Source organism: Astatotilapia calliptera, chromosome 6, assembly GCF_964374335.1.
Source record: "Astatotilapia calliptera chromosome 6, fAstCal68.1, whole genome shotgun sequence".
NCBI classification, from domain to species: Eukaryota; Metazoa; Chordata; class Actinopteri; order Cichliformes; family Cichlidae; genus Astatotilapia; species Astatotilapia calliptera.
Window position 1 is genome coordinate 26,388,141 of NC_137427.1, and position 21,985 is coordinate 26,410,125.

At 41.4% G+C, this 21,985-nt stretch overlaps 1 protein-coding gene across 1 annotated transcript in view; it reads right to left on the bottom strand.

The window, feature by feature from the left end:
• znf827 (zinc finger protein 827) overlaps positions 1-21,985 on the bottom strand; it is a 61,022-nt gene that overhangs the window by 17,586 nt on the left and 21,451 nt on the right. The window contains exons 5-8 of the mRNA XM_026171342.2: positions 20,976-21,254; positions 8,785-9,027; positions 6,023-6,077; positions 5,786-5,886 (exon numbers count right to left, since the gene is read on the bottom strand). Of these exons, the coding sequence (XP_026027127.2) occupies positions 5,786-5,886; positions 6,023-6,077; positions 8,785-9,027; positions 20,976-21,254 (678 nt within the window). The remainder of the gene's footprint in view (positions 1-5,785; positions 5,887-6,022; positions 6,078-8,784; positions 9,028-20,975; positions 21,255-21,985) is intronic.

Genomic DNA, 21,985 nt, shown 5'->3' on the forward strand with positions numbered 1-21,985 from the left:
TTCTGCTGAAGGTTCCTTCCTGTTAAAAATACGTTTTTTCTTCCCACTGTTGCCAAATGTTCGCTCATGGGGTTTTTTTCTCCATAATACTGTAGGGTCTTTACCTTACAGTGTAAAGCACTTGAGGCAAATGTTAAGAATTGGCACAATATAAATAAACTTGAATTGAATTAAAAGGATTTGCTGCAACCATCTTGGGACCAGATACTACACGACACTTACAGCATGCAAAAGGTGTGTTAAGCAGGGGTGGTCACAGTATTTGGCTCTTAAAAGGGTACATAAACATTTTCTAATCTAATGTAATAATTTCACATAGTTTCACATTCATAAAGGTGCCTGTGTGTGCCTACCCATCACCCACCAGGACAAGAAACGGGGCAAATGAAACAGAATGGTGACATGTTTTGTTAGTTCCTTCTTTACGAATGCATTTTAATTATAATCTGCGTTCACGTTTTTGATGATTGTAAGGTAAAATCTGTTCGACAGCCAAAAGCTTGAAAGGTAAAAAAGGCTTGTTTGAGAAAATATGCCCCATAATCAAAACATTTTCAGGCATATAAATATGAAAAAGTCTTAATTCCCTTCGTCTGAACAGCAGACGACTGATACACCGCGGGCTAATTTGCTAACCCACGAGAGTGAAACCTGTCTGCCACCATTTGACAGATGCTCATTGTTTAGCCTGCAGGTGGGATGCAGTCTAAATGCATTCTTAATGTCAACAGCAAGCACAAGTCCTTTGCTCTGAAGCCTGCAGCACAAGCACACCACTGTAACTCTCCTCGCTGTATTTCACCTCTTTCATTTGGGAGAGGATGGAAGGAAAGACATAAAAAGAATAACACTGAGAATTTTCACTTGCTTTGACAGATGCTGAAGAATAGAAGTTACAGCTTTGAACTAACCCCCACCATATGAATAGAGCAAGGAGTAATTCACGAGCGCAAAAGCATGTACCCCATTGTGGTGTACAACTACCATGAATGAAGGCAGAAATTTTATTTACAAATGTCTATGCTGTTCAGGGAACAGGCTACACAGGTAGCCTTGGCCAAAACCTTTCTATGTGCAAGACATTAAAAGGTGAAAAAGGCATCTTTAAAAATTCTTTAGTCTCTCTTTTTTAAAATGACGATAAAGAAAAGGAAAAAATGCTGCTCATTCCTCCCACTAGCTCGGAGTTAGATTCTTTGCAGATGGAAATCAGTGCACTTCAGTCCACTGTTGATATTTAACAACTGCTCGCTATCACTTTTTTTATTTTTTTTTTATTTTTTTAAAGGCTGTCCTAAAACATACCGTCTAGCCAGCCGATGAGCTACTCGTGTGGGTTTGAATACCACAATGAGGGGAAAAAAGCAAAGATTGTTTTGTGGCATTTTGGGGGCATGTTTAGTGGCAACTGGTAAAGAACAGATGTTGGTGTGAAAGGACATTTCACTGCTGCTGCAGTGACTCACACAGCTTCACGCATTTAAAAATCGCCTCTCTAGCCTCCATATGCAAACTACTGAATTTATCTAGCATATCTTTGTTCATGTTCTGTCATCTGCGTCACACCATCTCCTCGCAGAGTTTCGGAACTGTCAAAGCAAGATCACGCACAGTCAGCTCGACTTTTCTGCAGAGAATCAAGACAATAGATGCATCCAGACAACAGATACAGAATTCTATCAAAACAATTACTTTTCTTATAAAACTTGATTCAAGCCAAAAAAAAAAAAAATTCTCCTACCTTGAACCACTCGTGAAATAACGATTTGACAGTATTTCTAAGGAAGTGTTCAAGATTCAAGGAGTTGACTACAGATTGAGTTTCTTGATTCATCCAGATCGTTTTTAAACTGGAGGTCAAACTGTCTGAATGAACATTTAAATTGATTAACATGCAGAAATGTCAAATATCCTCTGGTAGGAAAGTTCTGGATTGCTGATCAGACAATGTGAAAACATCCGAAAATGTCGCTTTGGGTTTGGGACTGCAAGTAAAAAATAGATTAAAAGAACAGTCTGGAACTCGTTTGGACCTTTAAAAAAAAAAAAAAAAAAAACTAATTTGAAACAGAATTAAAGGCAAGGTGTCACATGTTGAAACAACATGAAACCCATTGTGAATTTAATTACCTTTAATCAATTTTAAAAAAAGAAAAAAAAAAGGGGAGAACATGTGTAATCATACTTGTTTCCCGTTCACCGCTCTGCTACAGAGAAGGATGAACGAGGCTGGAATACGATGGTAAATGCATGCAGGCCGGTGTCAAGCAACACCTACCATTAGTGACGTTAATAACGAGTGACTTTGTGTTTCTTCACACGCATAAACACAGTAAAAGTCCTCAAGGTGACATCCTGCATTAGCTGGAATCTACCTGCATCTATCGGTTTTTAAACTCATTCGCAGTTTGTGACCTATTGTACAAATCCTAATCTTTATTATGTCTTAAAGCTAAAGTATACCCCATGAAAGCATTAACTTGTCCTGACTCACACAAGTGAGACTCGGGGATGGTTTTGGTCACACAGAGTGATGAGAATCCAGACAGCAGAGGCTCAAGGCCATGACCCGGCATACACACTGATGATTAAGCCAATTAGGGTGTAGGGGCCTTCAAGTGGTTAATGGTTTAATTAGTGCTATTAGAGCAGAAGAGAGGGACGCAAACAAGAAATGAAGGATTGTGTTAAACCCCAGACTGGAGGGAGGAGACAGCGAACTCCTCAAGTCACACTGGTATCACACTAACTCCTACTCATTTATTCTCTCTTTCTTGCTTAAAGGGAAATGCTCACACTTTTCAGCTTCATCTCTGCATGATAGCTGCTCCATTAGCTGCTTCATAATGGAGAGCATTTTTGTGCTACAGACGCTCTGCTGAAGCCGTTATGTCGCCTGTTATGCAGTTCACAGTCTGGTTTTAAGTTCTTTTATGGATTTTTTTTGTTTGTTTTTTCCAGGGGGTGGACGGACAAATTAAAGTGTAGTTTGTAGATGACAACAATAGTGCAGCCATTAAAAAATAAAAAATAAAAAAAATACTGGAACAATTTCATTTTGATTTTTGGTGTAATTTTGAATCCGGTCTTTTGTCCGTCATGATTTTCAACTTGATTATTTCAAGTGTGCTTTAGCGTAGTCCTTAATTTTTGAACACTATATATTAAGCCGGAGGATCTATACTGATTAAAAATGATCAAGTGAAATTTAAACTGGTTTGGATAAACTGCACGCACGCACACGTGAAACTGAAAATGCAGGTTTTCATAGAAAAATCGTTATCTTACACTGACATCAAATAAGATATCAACTAGCTGTTTAAAGGCTCAGTCACCTACTTACAAGTCTGGATAATGACTTTGGATTGCAAGGCGACTGCATGGGTCGCCTGGTGAGAGGCAACCTGTATCAAACAGCTGTGGTCAACTTGAACTGGATGCAATAACTCAGATTGGAGGTTTGCAAGTAACTTCCTTTTAATTTCTAAACGCAGACAGATTGCGAACATGTTGCAATTAATCTCAATCAGACTGCACGCTCAGGCGCAACTCATCTTCTTCCAACAGAGGGAATCGACTCAGCTGGTTATATTCCTATATAAGTAAGGTTGCAGAGTGCAGGTATCATTTTGCAGTTAAGTCGCCGTCTTGTAGCAAGTACATCACTGTCTATGGAGGAATTTCTGTTTCAAACCTATGATGTGTAAGCGGTTAACCTGAGTTTGTGTATGTACATGCAACAGTTTTGTGATTTTTATTTTTTGTGTGTCTATTACAGTTAAAGGCTGTATTACAGTTTGCAATTGGATATAAGAGCTGGTTTGACCTCATTCAATTTTAACCTGAGAGCTGCCTCGGTTTTATTTGCAGTTTTGATGCAACAAAGTTGCTCTGAAGATGACAACTGACAGCGAGCCGTCACAGACTCGGCCCCCATCTTTGAAGCAACCACGCGGTCTCTAACCACTGTTTCCCAATAGTGTGACCGGACCATAGTATGTCTAAATCGAATGTTAAAGGAAACTTTGAAGTTGGGATCTACAAACAGAATAAGTCCATCTTCAAAAAACAAACAAACAAACAAACAAACAAACAAACAAAACCAACCTAATTTTGGAATTTTAGCTGTTGATTGGATCAGATTAAACACTCAAATTAAAAAATAAATTAAAAAAATTATTAAAATTTAAGACCAAGTCATGTGAATAACAAACAAAAGAATTAAAGACATTTGTTCATACTGGTAAGGTGTCATTTTCTGCTCATTGGTTTTTACATATTTTTATAGGGAAAAACCCCAAAAGAACCAAAATTTGAGGAATTTTATGAAAAGACTAAATTAAAACAGAAAACTTTACATCTCTGGTATTTAGTGAAACTCTCTGACTGTGGGCAAACGAAAGACTTAAAAAACAAAACAAAAACACACTGATCACCTTTTATAAGTTGCGGCACATCTTTTCTTTTTGTCTTCTCATGGCCACAGCAGCTGAATGGCAGCATTTTTCAGGAAAATACTGTCTTCCCCTATACACTTCTATTTATAACTTATATTATAAAAGTTATTTGTATTTAACAAAGTGGAGTCCAGTGGAATGTATAATCATTATATTACACAGGAGTGCTAAACAAAGACTCGAGGTATGCCTTTGACAGCTGACGCAGGATCAAAACCGCACAGTGACATCTGCGCTATAAAGGAAAGGTGGCACAAAGTGGCAGGGAAAAGATGGCAGTTCACCGACCAATGAACTGAAAATATGTTTAAAGGTCTGCCTCCCTACAGCTGCGGTGGGCAAACTTACCGATCGAAGGCAATGGAGATGCAATAAAACGCGGACACAATGAATGAGGGAGGAAAGAGAAATGGTACAACTGTAAAAGAAAGAAAAAAAACAGAGAGAGAGAGAGAAAAGGCAGCAGAGGCTGAATGTGAAGCTTAAACACACAAGGGAAAGGGGGAGGTGGGCTGGGCGAATTAACTTTCAGGACACTCTTGACACCCAGAAGCCAATCAGATTTTCATTAACTGGCAGAGGGACAGGCAAAGCTGGCACAAGCTAATTAACCTCTGGATCTCTTACTGCCAAAGGAACAAGGAGGGAAGTTCTGAGATGCCAGGAAAGAGGGGAAGAGAGGGGATGCCCTGAGCAGAGCCTTCAGGTTGGGGAAATGTGCGAGAGTTCAGAAGGGCCTGAAGCAGCTCTATATATGAAAAGGTGAGAGGAGTGGTTTAACCACAGTGTGTGTGTGTGTGTGTGTGTGTGTGTGTGAGAGTGTGTGTGTGCTGTATTCACACAAAGAGTATTAATCTGTGGACATACTGTATATTGTAAGAAAGCAGGTAATGAGCAACTCCACATTATCAATTATTTCCCGAAGCTGTAGCGGGAACAACATGAAGACTTGGAACCTTTAAAGACCATGAATGATGCAGCGATACCGAGTCCTGGCAGTTAATTAAGTCTCATATTTTGTCGAGCTGCGGAGGACTTTTTTTAGTCCAGTTTCTCTCGTAACAAAACACAAAGACACCCGATCAATTCGCTGATTTTTTTTTTTTTTAGCTGAGGCCACAATGATTTTCATTCTCGATCAATAAGCAAATTACTTTTCTTTATGTGATCAATTATTTAAATTCCATATAAATTATCATTTTTAAATTTGTCTTTAGGTCTAATTGAAAACACTAGAACTCGAATCCCGCATCTTTAACTTTTATCTACATGTCCGTGTTTCCCCGTGATGATGTTGGCCCACAGTGTGTGTCGGTAACGTGTCTCACCGTTGAATGGTACCCTGGTAGAGGAGCTGGCCTCTGCGGGCGAAGTGCTCTTGGAGCGCGAGTTAAAGGGTGATTGTCTGAAGCACTCGTCCAGAAATGGACTGAAATGGAGAGACATGAAATAAATCACACAGCCTACTTACACGGCCATCAAACCAACCCAATATTCAAGCCATGTAATTACTGATCAGACATTGAACAAAAACACGTGTATTTACAGTCTATTTACAGACTTACCTGTTTATCCCCACCATGTTACTGTCTTTGTGGTTGTTGGCTTTGCTGACTTTTTCTGGAGAGAAAAACAATAAACCATACGTTTAGATATCTTTTCTGTCAAACCACTGTGCTCAAATTTGAGGGACCGGTGACAAGCTGTCCATTTAGGCTCAGTGTTAGTCGGCAAGTTTCCTAAAACGCCCCGTGGGTCGTAAGTCGCTGTCTGACAGTGACACAGAGATGAAACATGTGCAGAGATTTATCCAACATCCCAGACAATCTTAGTTTGACACATGAGCTGCTATTCAGAGGAATCACACAGATCAAGCCATCGGATGAATAATTAAACAGCGCTGTCCTAACTTTCCTTCTTGATCGGTTGTGACACAATCAGGACAACGGCAAGTGAACTTATGGCCAGACTGCCAAGTTAAGCTATGCTCACGTAAAGTGCAGGTTTGCCACAGCCAGTAGGGAGGCCACTGGCCATCTGGATTAGTGGGAGTTTCTCCAGCGGGTCTGCTGACCTTTGCGCCACGAGCTCGCCCAACAACACCAATTTGCAAGCATTTAAAAAAATTAAAAATAACAATGTGCACGGCTGCCCAGATATGCATTAGCCTACCCAGATAACACATGTGTTGGTGTACGGTCATGCTCTTGTATGATAATGTGGGGGGGGGGGAAACAAAAACTGTCAACATTTTAGTATCTAAATCAACACCACTACTCTTGCACCTATGGACTCAAACCACAGCACAAGAGCTGAATCACCTTCAATAACATGAAGGTTGAAAAAGATGGGAATGTTTAATATTCGACTGTATTACACTGTATGCACACATTCCACACCAAAGTCTTCCTCCGGTGTTCAACTCAATTGAGATTTGCTGCATGGAAAGTTCACAGAATGTGACTCACAACACTTCCATATGTAACCAACCATTCAGTGACCACCTCTTGCCCAATGGATGCAGGCACCGTCACGCTGTACGAACCTGCTAATGCCTCATCAGTGCAACAATGAGACCACAGAATAAGTTGTGCATTTACACATGAGTCTGAGGGGACAAGTAAACCCAGAAAGCCCCCCACAGTGTAACAGCTCACTGTTGGAGGTTAATGGTTCAGCTTTATCCTCTAATGTTTTACCCATCTGTAAATAGGCAGTTTAATACACTGAGTGACAAAGTAAACTCTTTAAACTGGCAAATATTTATTTGCCCCAAATTGTAAAAAGCCCCTCGCCCACAAACACAGCAAGGTGCTATTAATTTTTTTCCCACCGAGAAACTGTTTAGTAATAAGAAATATCAATATAAATGTACTAAAAGAGCAAAGATTCTTTTTTTCCCTCCTTAAAAGAAAAAAAAAAAATAATCAAAACCTTGAGAATCCTACAGCACTACAGTACAGGAAATCTCTTAAAAGTAAAGCAAGAATTATCAAGTTGGACACTAGGTGCCCAGCAAATGTGCGCACGGATCATGGCTGTTTCAGTATTTGGCAGTAAAGAGCACTATACAAAATGCCTGAGAACGGAGCCATATGTGTGAGTTTCAAGGCAACGCATTGAAGTGAATTTCAAAGCTGCAATCATCTCGGTGTTCAGAGCGACCTTGCTACTGATGTGTCTCTGAGGTCCTACTGCTCTGGGTAATTCATATTGATTGCTCATTGTGTGACAGCAGCCCACTCTGTTCCAGTCCCCCTCACATTCAAGCCCAGTTCTAAGGCGGGCGGTCGTCGCTGTTGCCAGGCTAGTGATGGCCTGGCCTCCCTGGGTGGGCATACTCCGTACCCCCGCTGCCCTCCCTACCCTCCTTATCCTCAGCCACCCCCCGCCTTTGCTACAACCCACCACCACTACCAAAACCCACCCCCTACCCAAAACACCCTATTCCGTCACACTGCTCGCCAAGGACAGAGGTCTCTTTCCGCGTTGCCATGGAGATGCCGCACGGGAGAAATGTAAAGGGAGAGAAGGAAGGAGGGAGGGAGAGGAAGTGCAGGGGGAGCGTGTGCAGCCAAGTGTGCTTGAGCCGGCATGTCTGAAAACGAGTCGAGAGAGAGGGAGGGAGGGAGGGAGGGAGGGAGGGAGGGAGAGAGAGAGAGAGAGAGAAGAGGGGGCATTTGTGCAGACACCACTCCCCATGGGGCCTTGTGTGAGTGTGTAAAGGTGTGCAGGAGTGTGTGGGAAAGAACGATTGGCAATGTGTGAATTTGTGAATATGTGTGAGAGCAAGACGAGCAAAAAAGAATTTAAAAAAAAAAAAAGGAAAAAGAAAGATTTACACAAGCTTGTGTCTCTGTACAGCATTTAAGAGATGCAATCAGAACCTGGATAGAGCCCTGGGTCCCAGCCCAGGGCTACAAACCTCATCTCTCACATACACACATGCACACACCTGGTTTTTCTCTGGGGGACCATGAATACACGTCAGTGCTCTGTCTTCATCTAGCAATACAAACAGCTGTCTGCTGCTTCAATGTCACTTTCATGGCCATACAGGTAAAAAGCAGGAAGTCATTACATCCTGACTTTACTACAGAGCCACCAGAGGATGGAAATGGAAACATGTAGGTTTTATGGTCAAATATCACAAACTGTCCAAGGTTTACACCAGAGTGCTGAGGGGAGAAAAAAAAGAACATGATGCTCCTGTGTGTGTGTGTGTGTGTGTGTGTGTGTGTGTGTGTGTGTGTGTGTGTGTGTGTGTGTGTGTTGTAGATCTTCTATGGCTCAGTAAACAGTGAGTGACCAGCCTGAGGTAACATACCTGACAATTTAAACAATAGTTCAGAGGCCATTTTGACCGATATGTCTTGCGAGAAGAGATCTTTCTGGGGGCATGCCAACGTCTCGTGGAGGTTACTCATTGGCTCGCTCTTCTCACTCGCCCCTAAAGTGCTGAAGGCTAGCATGTGGGAGGCAGGTGGGGTGAGGTCTGCAGGTGGCGGGTCCACCTCCATGGGTTCTGCCTTTACCTTCACCTTCTGGTATTGGGCATCTTTGTTGTTCTCTGTGGAAAATAAGCAAACAAGGAGCAATTATTAGGGTTTCTTCAAAGAGATTCAACCAGCACACCCAAATATTTGTAGGTAAAGATTTCACTCTAGCTTACTGTGATACCGAAACCACAGAAAACCCTGAGCAATAACTTAATAAGAAAAATTAGCAGTATTATTACAATTATTATTGTATATTTTTAACTACATTAGTGCATACTTAATGAATTTTTAAGATTAAACAGAAACATACAGTACGCCATTTACATTAAACCATTGGTTCCAGTCAGTTTTGGAGTTACGACCCCTCATAATGATTCATATATACATGTATAGTTACTGTAGCAGGTTCATCCAATCATCCAATTACCTCTGATCATTTCAGGAAGCCCAGGAAAGTAAAACTTTCCTTAAAAACAAAAACAAAAGAACAGTCTCTCATTCCTCTTGAATAACATTATTCATCCTCAAATTTCATGATCATTTCCATTTTTCCACACCTCGCCTTATTTCAGATTTTAACATCACTACACCTGTCCTGTTTGCGTGCATTCCTCCAGCCAATCAGACCGGGGTCCTTAAACTAATTATAATTGATGGCCCTTGTTCTTGTATTCCAATTAATCCATCCTTATTGAACATTTTATAAAACTCTCTATTGTTAATTTGTCTAGACTTAGCGCAGTATAATATTACACTGCACTTTTTCAAGTAAACCTGACAACAGAACGGTGTAATTGCTGATGAAAGTGCTTCATTTGGCACATTTTTCCTCTAAAATTACCTAACAGACGTGATTACTCTGTTTAAGCAAAGTCTATTTTAAGAAAAGTAAAACCCTCCCTCTTCTATCTTTGAACATACTAAGTTAAATCAGTGATCCTGGCATTTCCTGACTTCAGAAGGCAAAAACAAAAAAGGTTTACACCACTCACTTCAATTGTTGTCAATCACTAACGATTAAAAATAAATAAATAAAGAAATCCAAATAGATTTGTAATGATCAGCATGATTACATTATGAAATTCTAGTTTATTTTCCCTGCCTGAATCACATTCACTTAACCGAGATTCACTCCATACCCCACCCATCCCTTCTGCCCATCCTACCCCCACAGAGACCCTAAACCCCAGCAGGGGGGCATGCCGTTTTAAAAGAATCAAGTAAGACTTCAGTTTAAACTTCTTTAAAAAGGGGAAAAAACATTTAGTTAATTCAAATTTCACCATCTCACCAGAACAAAACACTCAAACTTTCCCTTCAGGTCCAAGTAAATTAAGCATCCTGCATGCGTGTTTACAGATGTTGCATGAATGGAATTAAATCTAAACCAGCAGAAATCCGAATAACAGCCAAAGCATGAGAGCACTGGCTCTAAAGCTGAGCTGAGCCGGTTAGCATCTAGCTGTGTGATTATGAGGGCAAGAGGGCAGCGGGAGGTCATGCTGTCGCTTGAGGACAGCAGTCCATGTAGGTTTACTGAGGCAAGCAACAGAGACAGTAAAACCCTTTAAATGTTACCTAGGAAGCAATGCCTCTCTGTTTATGATGACACGTGTAATGTGCTCCCCTCCCCACCATCTCGCAATCAATGATGCAAAATGCTAAAGCAACCAATGACTTGTTTCTCGTGCAAGTTTAAAGAAGGGAGCAGCTAAAAATAGTCATGAGGGAGATGGCAGCTGTTAGGAATGTCCTGAACTGATCTAGACTCAAATTCCATCCATGGATGTTTAAAGAAAAATATGAAGAAACTGGGGTTACACCGAGCTATTTCAGTGTCACAAGCTCTCCAGTGGTCTTGATTGCTATATTTACCAGATTAAATGTACTTCTGAGTTCATTTTACAGCAGGTTTTTACTGTGCAGCTGCATAATGAGGAAAAATAAATAAGTAACTTAGATCCAAGACACAAAAACAACAACAAAACCCCCAAAAAAGAACAACATTGGGACATCCTTAAGCATCTGCAATTCCAAGATAGCTGATCTTTGACCAGAGTGATGGCAGGAGGCAGAGTCTCGGTGTGATGACAAACAGAAGCAAGACAAAGCAGTGGGGTTTATACAGTGCTGCTGACATGGCGACTCACACGATTAAAGGGATATACAAATTTGGCAGGACATCAGGAGCAGTGGGAGGCGTGGGGGAGGCTACAGGAGCAGGAGAGAAAGACAGGAGGGCAATAAAAGACCTGGGCTAACCCTGCCACCTCTCCTCTTACATTCTTTATCCGTCTGGTCAAAAAGGCCAACGTGAGACAAACACTGGTCCTGCATTAAAACTGAATTTACTAAATCCATGTGTATGCATACACTCCTGTGTTTATGTGCATGAAATACGTGCTACCAGCCCCTTGCCTCCTCCCTGAGGTCCAGGTGTCTGCTTTATTGGTAGTAGCCAGCATGTGGGGGACACTGACAACCATCAGCCCCACTAATCCCTTAATCAGGTGGCCAGAGTTGGCCAAGAGTAACCTCAGAGAGGCTGATGGAGAAGCACAGGAGAGGAGGAGGAGATAGAACGGAGGGTGGAGGGGGTAGGGGGCACTGCACTGTCAGGGTCAACCAAGGGACACTCGAGCCTTTACCATCAGATCTCCACCCTAGTGACAGAGGCTGCGTGAACTGATCTGCTGCAAAACAGATGAAATGCACCAATGTACCAGAGGATCATTCACGTGTTAGGATAAATATGCTTATAACTCAAAAAGCCATGACACAACGATCACATGATAACAGACGTAGCACATTTTAAAGGGCTTACTTCTCCAGGATGTCTGGATGGGCGATGTGCTCTCATGCAACCAAACATGTTCTGGTATCAGTGGTTAAGAAAGACCTATTTTCAGCCGTCATATAAATATGGACAAGTGCACACTTATCATTTGAGCATTAAATAACTACCTTAAATTATTTAAAATGCTGCAGCACTGTTTTTTTTTTTTTAAGTTGAGAGCGTGCCGTGCACTGCAGCAAATTTAGTTAATTTAGAAAAAACATGGACAGATTTTCTTTTCAATCAATCAACTGGTTGAAGAGTAGTCACAGTTTCAGTCCAACAATTTTGATTGGTCGAATTCATCCCTAAACATTTGATCTTAAACACGCCGACACTGAAAGGATCACATCACAGCAGGCTGGATGAAAAGTCTACCTGTCACCAAATAAAAAAATGAAAATGTGGCCTTACTCCCACATTGATAATAGCTATGGCTTTTTGGTTGGGGTCATGACCTAATGTTCTGAAGCCATAAAAAGCGGCCCTTACACTGTCTGAATCCAGCCCGTGCAAGAGCGCGTGTGTGTGTGTGTGTGTGTGTGTGTGTGTGTGTGTTCCCCTCTAGTGCAGAAGCCTCCAGCTGCCATTAGGCCACAGAATCAGGTCTGGAAAAATGTCTCAGTGTGCATGGTACGCACAAAAGAGACTGTGCCCTTTCTCAATAAATATCATAGCTTTTCTTTAGTGTCACTGTTGCTCCAGCACCACTATTTCAAGATGGGAACCAGACTACACAAAAATAGTAAAAGGAGTTTGTCACATCTGGGATATTTCCATTTCCATTAATATTCTATTTTTAAAACTTTCTGTGGCTAATTTCTTAGAGCTTCCTCCACTTTCCTGATGGTTTCCATGGCAGCATTTCATTAATTAATACAGTACTGTACAAAAGTCTCGAGCCACACCTCATTTCTTTATATTTTGCTCAAGGAGCCAAACTTTCTTGCATTTTTTTAAGTGGTCTTCAGCATTAGTTATCTGGGATTTCTTTGGACTCTCGCTGCTTCTTCACTCATTTTTTAATCCAGTCCTTGTAATGACCATTTTCAGAGAAATCTTTTTAAGTTTGTTTTGACCTATGAATCATTCAAGCATAAAAAATAAAATAAAATCGTCAAACACAAGGGATGAACCAATGTTGTGTCTACAGATCATAGGAAGCTTAGGAAAGAATTAATTTCAAGTTGGATCGTTGCTACTAGCAGCTTGTTTGAAAAATAAATAATCTGTTCCAGTTTGTTTAGATGAATCTCTGAAAAATGGTAAAGATGACACAGTTTGACAGACATTAAATAGAAGTTTTGCACCAACAATGTGACTCACAAAAACCTACTGGCAAAAACTTGATATTTCTCTGCATAGTGCGAGTGTGTCATTAAAAATGAAAATGGACAAGTGGAGGACAAGTGCACACCTAAAAAATTAAAAAAAACTATGTACCGCAGATGGAACAGCAGTTAAACGCCATGTCTTTTAGGAATCAGAAGACTGACACAGGACCTGAAACATGGATCTAATTGTCAACGGCTTAATTTTTAGCATGGCAACGATCCCAAACACACTGCAAGTGCAGTAAAAGCATACCTGGATAGAGAAAAAAAACAACAACAAAACCACACAGTGGAACACCATCACTCATGGATCGGCTTCTCCAGAGCCTGAACCTCAACCTTATTGAAGCAGTGTAGGATCATCGAGACAGAACAGAATAAAAGGCAGCCAACGTCCAAAAGATTCACTTCAAGCTCGTGAGAATTGTACAGATTCTTTTTTTGTCTTTGCTAATACTACGCTGTATTTTCATTTTTTGTTTGCACATGTTTCAATAATTTACTGCACCTAATTCGTACATGTTTATTCACATTTTTGCAAGGAATTTGCAACTCAAAAGAAATTCAATGACTGATTTGAGATGTTTGCACAGTACTTTAAGTGTCCACTTCCTCTTGATACATGTCAAAATAACAGACACAAAGGTTGTGTCTATTTGCCATTTTCTGAAGGCTCAAGATCTTTTTTCAGTTCTTAAGAGCAGATGAAACAATTTCACAGACTTGCACATATCATTGTCGTTCCGAATCTTTTTAAAATAAGAAGTGGCCTTTTAGTTTAATTTGGGTTTAGTTTCAGTACTTCACGTCTTTGTGTCTCTGTTTTACCAGAGAAATGAAGCTGCAATGAAGTTGAGCGATAAAAATGTGCTTTGATTAGATCATATAAGAAGTGTAAGAGCAGCCATTCTGTGCAACTCTGAATGTATGCCCCATTACTACAAACATGTTATATTCTCATTCTCTCTTCCACATCTCCACTCAGTGTTTGAGTCAGACTGGAAGTGATTGGGATTTGTGTGATGTTCTGTTTTTAGTGATCACCTTTGGCCTCAGGTGTCAACTTGAATCTGTGTGGACCTGGGAGCCTGTTTTGCTGAGGATACACAGTGCACAGGTTGCACAATTACACTTGGATTAAAACACTCACACAGTCCAGTGATTTAATACATGCACAGTCAATTTACTGCACTACTTTGGTGCAATGAAAGCATAGGAATAAAAACTTTGAGTGACAGGCAGTGAGGGAGATAGAGAGGTAAAGAGGATGGGTAACGATAGGGAAAAATGTCAAACAGTGCTAGAATAGAAGAAGAAAAAAGAAGAAGCACCCGAGGGTAACAGGGTAAAAAAAAAAAAAAAAGCAAAGTGAGAAAGAAGAGCTGGAAAAGGACAGAAGGATGAGGAATAGCTAGAGCCTAAATGACAACCTCTCCACCTCTCCCCCTCCCGTTACCCAAGTCTACACTTCTCCCTGCTCTGTTATTCCACATCTCTCTCCATCCCTGCCCCCATCCCTCGCTCTCTCAATCTCTCTATTCTGCTGCTCTCCAGCCGACCTGCTCAGACAGGGGTGAAGAGTTCAGGCGCTTCAAAGGCTGCAGTGTAGAGACTGCATGTCATGTGGGAGCCACAGCAGCCTTGCCTGCAGACTTCACAGACAGCTGCTGCTACAATTGATCCTCGACCAGCCAGTGTGCAGTAGTTCAGGCTTCCAACGGTTGCATACTGCAGCTACATCTGACTCTGGAGCAGCGTGCTTGATATACAGCCCATAAGTAGCCAGATAGGGCCTTTGCGAAGTACTCCTAAACAAAAACATTGGACACAAGCCAGAGCTGAGGTAAGGATACTAAAGCCTTATCATACAAAGGTCAGGACAAAAGGTGCCAAGTGATTTCCTCTGTAATTTTGTCAATCACTGCTGCATATATTACCAGGCACTCAGGAAGCAAACACATCCAGCAAGGGGCAAAAGGAATCAACTCTGCATTTCTGTAAATAGAATTTATAGGCAGTGATGAGGAGCCAGTGAGACAGAATATGGAAGTAGGAAGGCGGGAGTAGGAGAGGTCAGCGAGCGGCCACACTGAGGAGGCACAGTGAGGACACTGCCAGAACAGTGTAGAGCTTAATATAAAGTAATACCGTACAGTAATGCCAGTGTTTTGAATTAGAATGAGGTGCTTAGGCATTACGCTGTGATAGGTTATATTGAGTAAACAGTGAATCCTTTTACGTGCAAGTGACGAGAAAAATTACAATCGCATTTACTTATTTGCTAGAAAGAGGAAAGGTTTTAAATATTTAACATTCTTTACATCCAAACCAAAGCTGGGATTCATTCAAATTACCTCATCTTTTTAAATAAAAGGTATTTATGTTTGTATCTAATATGCATTATAACAAAATGAATATTATACTGATCAGACATGTAAGTAAATAAACAAATGACGGATTTTTTTTGTTGTGTGTGGTTTGTTTTTTTTAATGTATGTAGGTGTAGAGGATGCTTTATTTTCTAATGATCCCTTTAACAGGATAACATTGATAGTTAAAAGAATTCCCAGGCTGTACCCAGGCTCTCGCCCTGTAAACACTCAGGCTTTTGGGGGTGGCAGACAGTGGCACTGTATGTGGGCCATATTGGACCCAAGTCAATGGCAAATTATGACACAAATGTAAATACTTGTATCGTAGCCTTTGTCACATTTCAGTCACCAATAAAATGGCTTACTGTATTTATTGAGTTTCTTTTTATGATTTTCTGGGAAATCATAATACAACATTGTTGCTCTTATTTTGAAGGACTGCTATTTCTAACTTAAATTAGCATGTCTGCATGAAAATGCAGATTCTCTCTAAATGCGCTGGAAAAATGGAGAAAAAACAAACAAACAAACCCTAAAACAAAATAAAAAGATTAATGCATAACCTATATTTTTTAACAAGACTTGGACTTGTAATTATTTATTGACTGAAGTATGAGGTGAAAGCGTGTACTTTGTTTGTGGAGAGCAGATTGCCGTGTCTGAATCATCTCATGAGGCTAAACATGACAAGTACATGCTTGGATAGGCTCATGCTGAAATAGGACAAACAGGATGGTGTTACAACGGATGGAGGTCCAAATCTGACAGGGAAAAATGTTGGACTTTAGAAACTGATACAAGATAAAGTGACTGAAATATCACCTGAAAGGTGTAAGCAACTGCTAAGAATTAACCACATGGAAATTGATTACTAAATTAGTTTACTTAATCAGAGCAAGAACACCAAATCACAGACAGTTTGCTTTACTTTTGAACTAGGATGAGACTGAACATGGTGACACAGGCTACCACACAGCTGTCAGGTAGCTCATCGAGGTGCCATTAAAGAGAGAAAGAATATGGGACCTGAGAGCAGAAATTTGAGAGTTTTATGAGAAGAAAAGTAATAGAGCTCTCTGAAAGGAAGGCAGACGTTGCACTTGTTGTTGTGACTGCCCCTTGCTTTTCTACTCATACAATGAACCAAATTTTAAATAGTTTAAGCCTAAAACAGACTAGATTTCCCACTTAAAACTACAAGCAAAATAGCAATAGCATAGAGTCATTGAAAGAAAATACGCATTTTATTCAAAACTGTTTTTGGGAATGTTGAATAAATAGTGAAACAATGTTGGCATTTTTAGTACGCCCATTTCACATTCTCATTACAAAGTGTGACATCTACTTTTACAGTAACAGTAGCAGCTTATAAGAAGATAACTTAATATAAATTAATATTGAGCACAACTGAGTTCAGCTTTATGTAGTCTTCCACAACAGTTTCTCAAGTGGTCTCTTACGAAAATGAATTGCCCGCCCCTGGTCTAAGAAAATGTATGAATGAACAATTTGTTTCCCTAAAAATTGATGTGCTAAAAAAAGGAGAAAAAAAGAATCCATACATTCAGCTATTTCAATATCTCTGTGGGTACAATTATAGTTTAGAAAGGTCCAAAAAGTCTTGTAAGAAAAACCCCCACAGCAGATCAGCCCATGTAGGAAACTGCCAAAAAAGAAAGATTGTCCATGGTGTGTATTACATTTTTCACATAACCAACCAAACTGATTCTAACCAGAAGAGAAGCGGGATGATCTAGAGGAAGATAAGTAAACCAGAGTCTCCATATCTGAGGCTGGCCGTTAAAAAGAAGAGCATACACTCAAACTTTCCAAACTCTGACTCAAAGGTCAGCATGCTGGACTGTTTAATGAAACTGCCAGTCGATGACCTGTGAGGCATCTGTTTCTTTTAACAGAATAATAATCCTAATCTCCACAACAGAAAAACTACCAACAAAAGGAGGGTTGTGAAAGAACTGAATGAAAGCCCAGATGTGTAGTACATGGACAAAAATCCTGAAACACATCACCAGTGAAGAAATTCTGCAGAAAAAAACATCTGTTGACATTTTAGTTAAAGAGGAAAAACGGAAAAAGTCCTTTGTGAGCTGTATCCATGTATGTAATCAAAGAGGATAAAAAGCTTGCTTGTCAAAATGAGATTTTCATTGGATTAAAAAAAAAAAAATTAATGAACTGTTTGTTCGTTTCCACAAAACCATAGTTGAAATATTTTATCACTGAAAAATGATTTCTTCCAGGTAAACAAATCCACAACCTTCTTTAAGTTCCACATTTGTGGTTAAACATTATCATGTTATTGTAGCTGCTGCATTTGAGATAATCGTGTCAAGTCCATTAATTAGGAAGCCAGGTGAAGCTGACTGTTAATTATCAATGAATTAGATTTGGCCAGTGCTACAAGATCTGCCGCTACTACTGGAAAAAAGCTGAAAAGGCTTCTTTTTTTATTATTTAACATTCAGTTAATTGATACTGCTACACAGATGAAAAAGCCCAACCTTACAGCTTTTAAAATCACAGCGACCCCTCTATCAAAGAGGTGGACCACCAAACCAGGGGAATTGCTAGCAAATATTAATAGCTAAAATTGAATGGACATCGGAACAGGCTCCAGTGTGATGCATTTGTCCCTTTTCCTGCAGAGTGAGTGCATACAGTCTGGCTTTCTATAACAACAACAATAAAACTAACCTCATATGTTAAAAGGGTGTTGCTGTCAACTGCTCGCTCTAAATCTTTCTGCTCCTTAGTGGTCAAAATTGCTTAATGCAACTTTTATTAGCAAAGTAACGAGCACTAGAGAGGGGAGAGGGCCCGTAAAATGTCCTCGGAGATGCAAGGCCTGTTCCTAAGAAAAAAAAAAAAAAAGAGTTAAGTGAGTACAGTGTGATTTCACACCTATGGTGAGGGTGGCTGGATGGTGAGTGGGAGGCACGGCTGTTACCCACACGATGCCAGTCTGCCAGGGCACCACCTAGGGCCCTACATCGCCCCCCCTTTTCTCCCCCTCCCGTCCTGTGACGCCATGTTCCCCTTGCCCTGCAACACCAGTGCCCATCTGCTAGGACACGTTAGCCGCTGGCGCCAGGGACTATTTAGCCTGGCGTAATTAGCCCCCAGACACCAGCAGCCTGGTTTTTAAACAGATGTGGGGGAGGTAGCACTAGCAAGGCGACTATATACGACCAACAAATGTTTGATAAGGATGAGAGAGGAAGAGGGAGAGAGAGCGCGAAGAGAAGATGTGACCTAGTTAAAGGGATGATGCAACTTATGTTACAGCACAATGGGCAGTAATGATGACAACCCTACTTGCTCTGACTGTCCAATGCCATGGTCGAGGAAAGCCGAGCAGATGAAATTTAATTAGGCTGTGTCCATTTGCTGTACTGACATACAAGTATGTGGAAATAAACACTTTAACAGACAGACAAGGATGTTTTAACCTAAAATACCGATGCATTTTCCTTATTCCGAGTACCCTCACTGGCTTATTGTGTACTTGGCCTGACCTTTAACGAGGGACAGAGAAAGGTTACAGTGCAGATGCCCTTGAACCTCATGATCGTAATCACACGTGACTGTAACGGCAATGACCTTTACCCGCTTCCCTCCCCTCCTCCTCCTCACCATCTTTTTCCTCCCTTCCTCCACACCCCCCAGGGTCATTTGAGGGTCCAGACTCTTGTCAAGGCTGTCACTCTAGACAGCCCTCTCCATCTACCGCCCCCACTGTTGCCATGGCAATGGACGGCACTGCGCTCCGAGGACTGTGTGAGGGGGCAGAGGGAGCCAGCGGACGGATGAACGCTGCAGCATCTTTCCCTAACCTAGGTCAACCTTGCAGAGCTAGTGTAAGTAACGGGAGGGGATAAATGCTGGTCATGCCGCTTGAAGCCCAAATAAACTGTCAGGATAACGTCAGCACAGGGACGGGAAAGAGCAGTGATGAAACAAAGAGCACAGGTAGAGGGAGTACAGTGAAGGAATTATATAAAGCCCATAAGCATTGTCTCAATTTCTCTGTTTACACTCACGGGCCAATCATGTAATCCCTGTCTTCTGCAAAGACATGCACACACACGGAAACGTGACCTGGGGGCAGGCACTGGAGCAGCACACGTGTACTATCACAGAGCTCCCAGCCAGCATGAGTCACTGTGAACACCAGTCGACCCAGAGAGAACAATGGCAACCGGTGTGTGTGAGGGTGTCTGTCAAGCGTGCACGTACTGGCACAGGATGAAGAGCCACGGATGGAGCAACACCCCACTGCGCCACCGTCAGACAGCCATTTGTTTTCTTTGTGTGGATGCATACTTGCACGAGTGTGCCACACTGTACGTTTTATGATTGCACCGCCTGTCTTCCTCTTATACTTGTAAAGGAAAAACAATTGCGCTGTACACATAATGTGAGCACTGCAATTAAGCAATCAATAAGGAAAGAATCACTCTGCTCATATGTAGTTGGAAAAGCTAGCTGTGTCGGTGCATACTTCAGCCTGTTTCATTCCTGACTGCCTGAGAGACGCACTCCAGCAGCCCACAGTGGACAAACACCTGTCCATAACACACTTGAACCGGACCTGGCATTCAGTAGAGATTCTGATGCAGGTTTAAAAAAAGCACCTGCTCTAACACTTTATTTAGCCCGTGATACAAACCGTATAGTACGTTGAAAACAATGATTGCATTTATGTAATGCTAAGCGCAGAAGCAGCAGCGCACACACTCCGAAAGAAGGAATCAGGTTTGCATCTTCTGCTTCCTTGGGCAGGGAACCAGAAGAGGCAAAGGCTAAATCACGCTGCAATGCATGATGTCAGAGCGGTCCGCACAGGTTGAGACGTGGTTCATGTCAAAACTCTTGCTCTTAAACTGCCTGACATGGAACAAGGAGCAAGTCAGGGTTGAGTTTAAGTTCAACAATGCAAGCAAGGTTATATAATATTATATAATTTGCCATTTGCTGGCCTTGTTTTGGGGGACATCAGAGCAGAAGACACTAAACAAAATAAAAGTGAAACAGAAGCTTCAAAAAAACAAAGACAATTATCCCCCTGCAGGTCCGTAATACTCTCCTCAGTTTTAGCTTGGGTTTTATGTCAGTCAGCGTCTTAACCTTTGGCCTACATCTAACCTCCAAGCTGATCTGGAACATAAACAGCCAACTGGTACAATAAATAACAAGATAACAGTGCGTGACCTGTTCTTTCCTAGAACTACTTGCAGTGGTGACCGTTCTTTTAGATATGTATGTTTGCAGAAACTGCTTTGTTGAAACTCACGAAATACAGTGCAAGAATTCAAAATATATATTGAAGACCACAGAGTTAGTGTTTTGCATAGATTTAAGGGCACAGAACTGTGCCAATTGTTGCAAAGACCGATCTGAGAGCTATAAAGCTCATTTTGCATTTCTACAGTTCTATAGATAAGCAGATAGTCTACCTGAAAGCTTAATCAGCAGCTCAGAGGCGACCTTAACGTTGATATCCTGGCTCAGCAAGCTGTTCTTAGCCATGGGGCTTCCTTCTCTTGGTTTCAGCGACCCTGGGCGATCTGTGGCTGCTGCAGCCACCGTTGGCCCGTCTGGGCTGAAAGTCGTAGGGAAGCTTGGCTGGATCTGGCTCTGGGACTGGGAGGATGGTCTCGGGCTCAGTGCTTCCTCCACTTTGGGCTCTTCCTTCAGTTGGAACGGAGATTTGAGTGTCTCCCTCTGATTGGCCGCTGGAGTCAAGAAGACAAAAGAGATCAGAGGGAAAAGTGATTATCCAAAGACACCTGACATGCATTTCATAAGCTGAAGTCACTTACGCAGCACTGTGAAAATGTAAAAAAAACAAATGAATGACAACATTTTCCACAATGGGATATCACAGGTCATACTGGCCAACAGTTGGCGCGATATGGGGGGAAAAACCCAGGGCGCAATCTTATGATCTCATTTCGTCTTAAGGGTATCCACAACAAATTCAGAATTCCTCCTCTCTTTCTTTTCTACCACACAGAGCCTTTCCCTCTCCCCAACCCATTCATTTCTGTGCATATTATTCTCAACCTTAAGTCTGGATTCCTCGTTTCCTTTTGCATTTGACATCATCTGAATCCCCTTCATGAGGGGACATGAAATAATTGGACATGAAATAATTCCAGCAGTTCTGATAGCAATCAGCCGAAGTCTTATCTGCCATCTTTGCTGTGTGTAGCCTAGGTTAGGGATTGAACTGTCACATGGATCCCTCTGCTCTAAAGTCATCTTCAAGAGAAACTGGGCCAAATCTAATCCGCCTTAGATGAATAATTAATAATTAGACATGGAGCAACTTCCGATAGCCGCCAAGAAAAGAACAGCAGGGCAAGCGCCTCTCTTTGTGTCTCTGAGCACATTCCACTACTCCCTGTGCTAAAGCGAAGGTTTTTACAGGTTATGGCTCAGAAAAATGGTTGAAATAAAAACT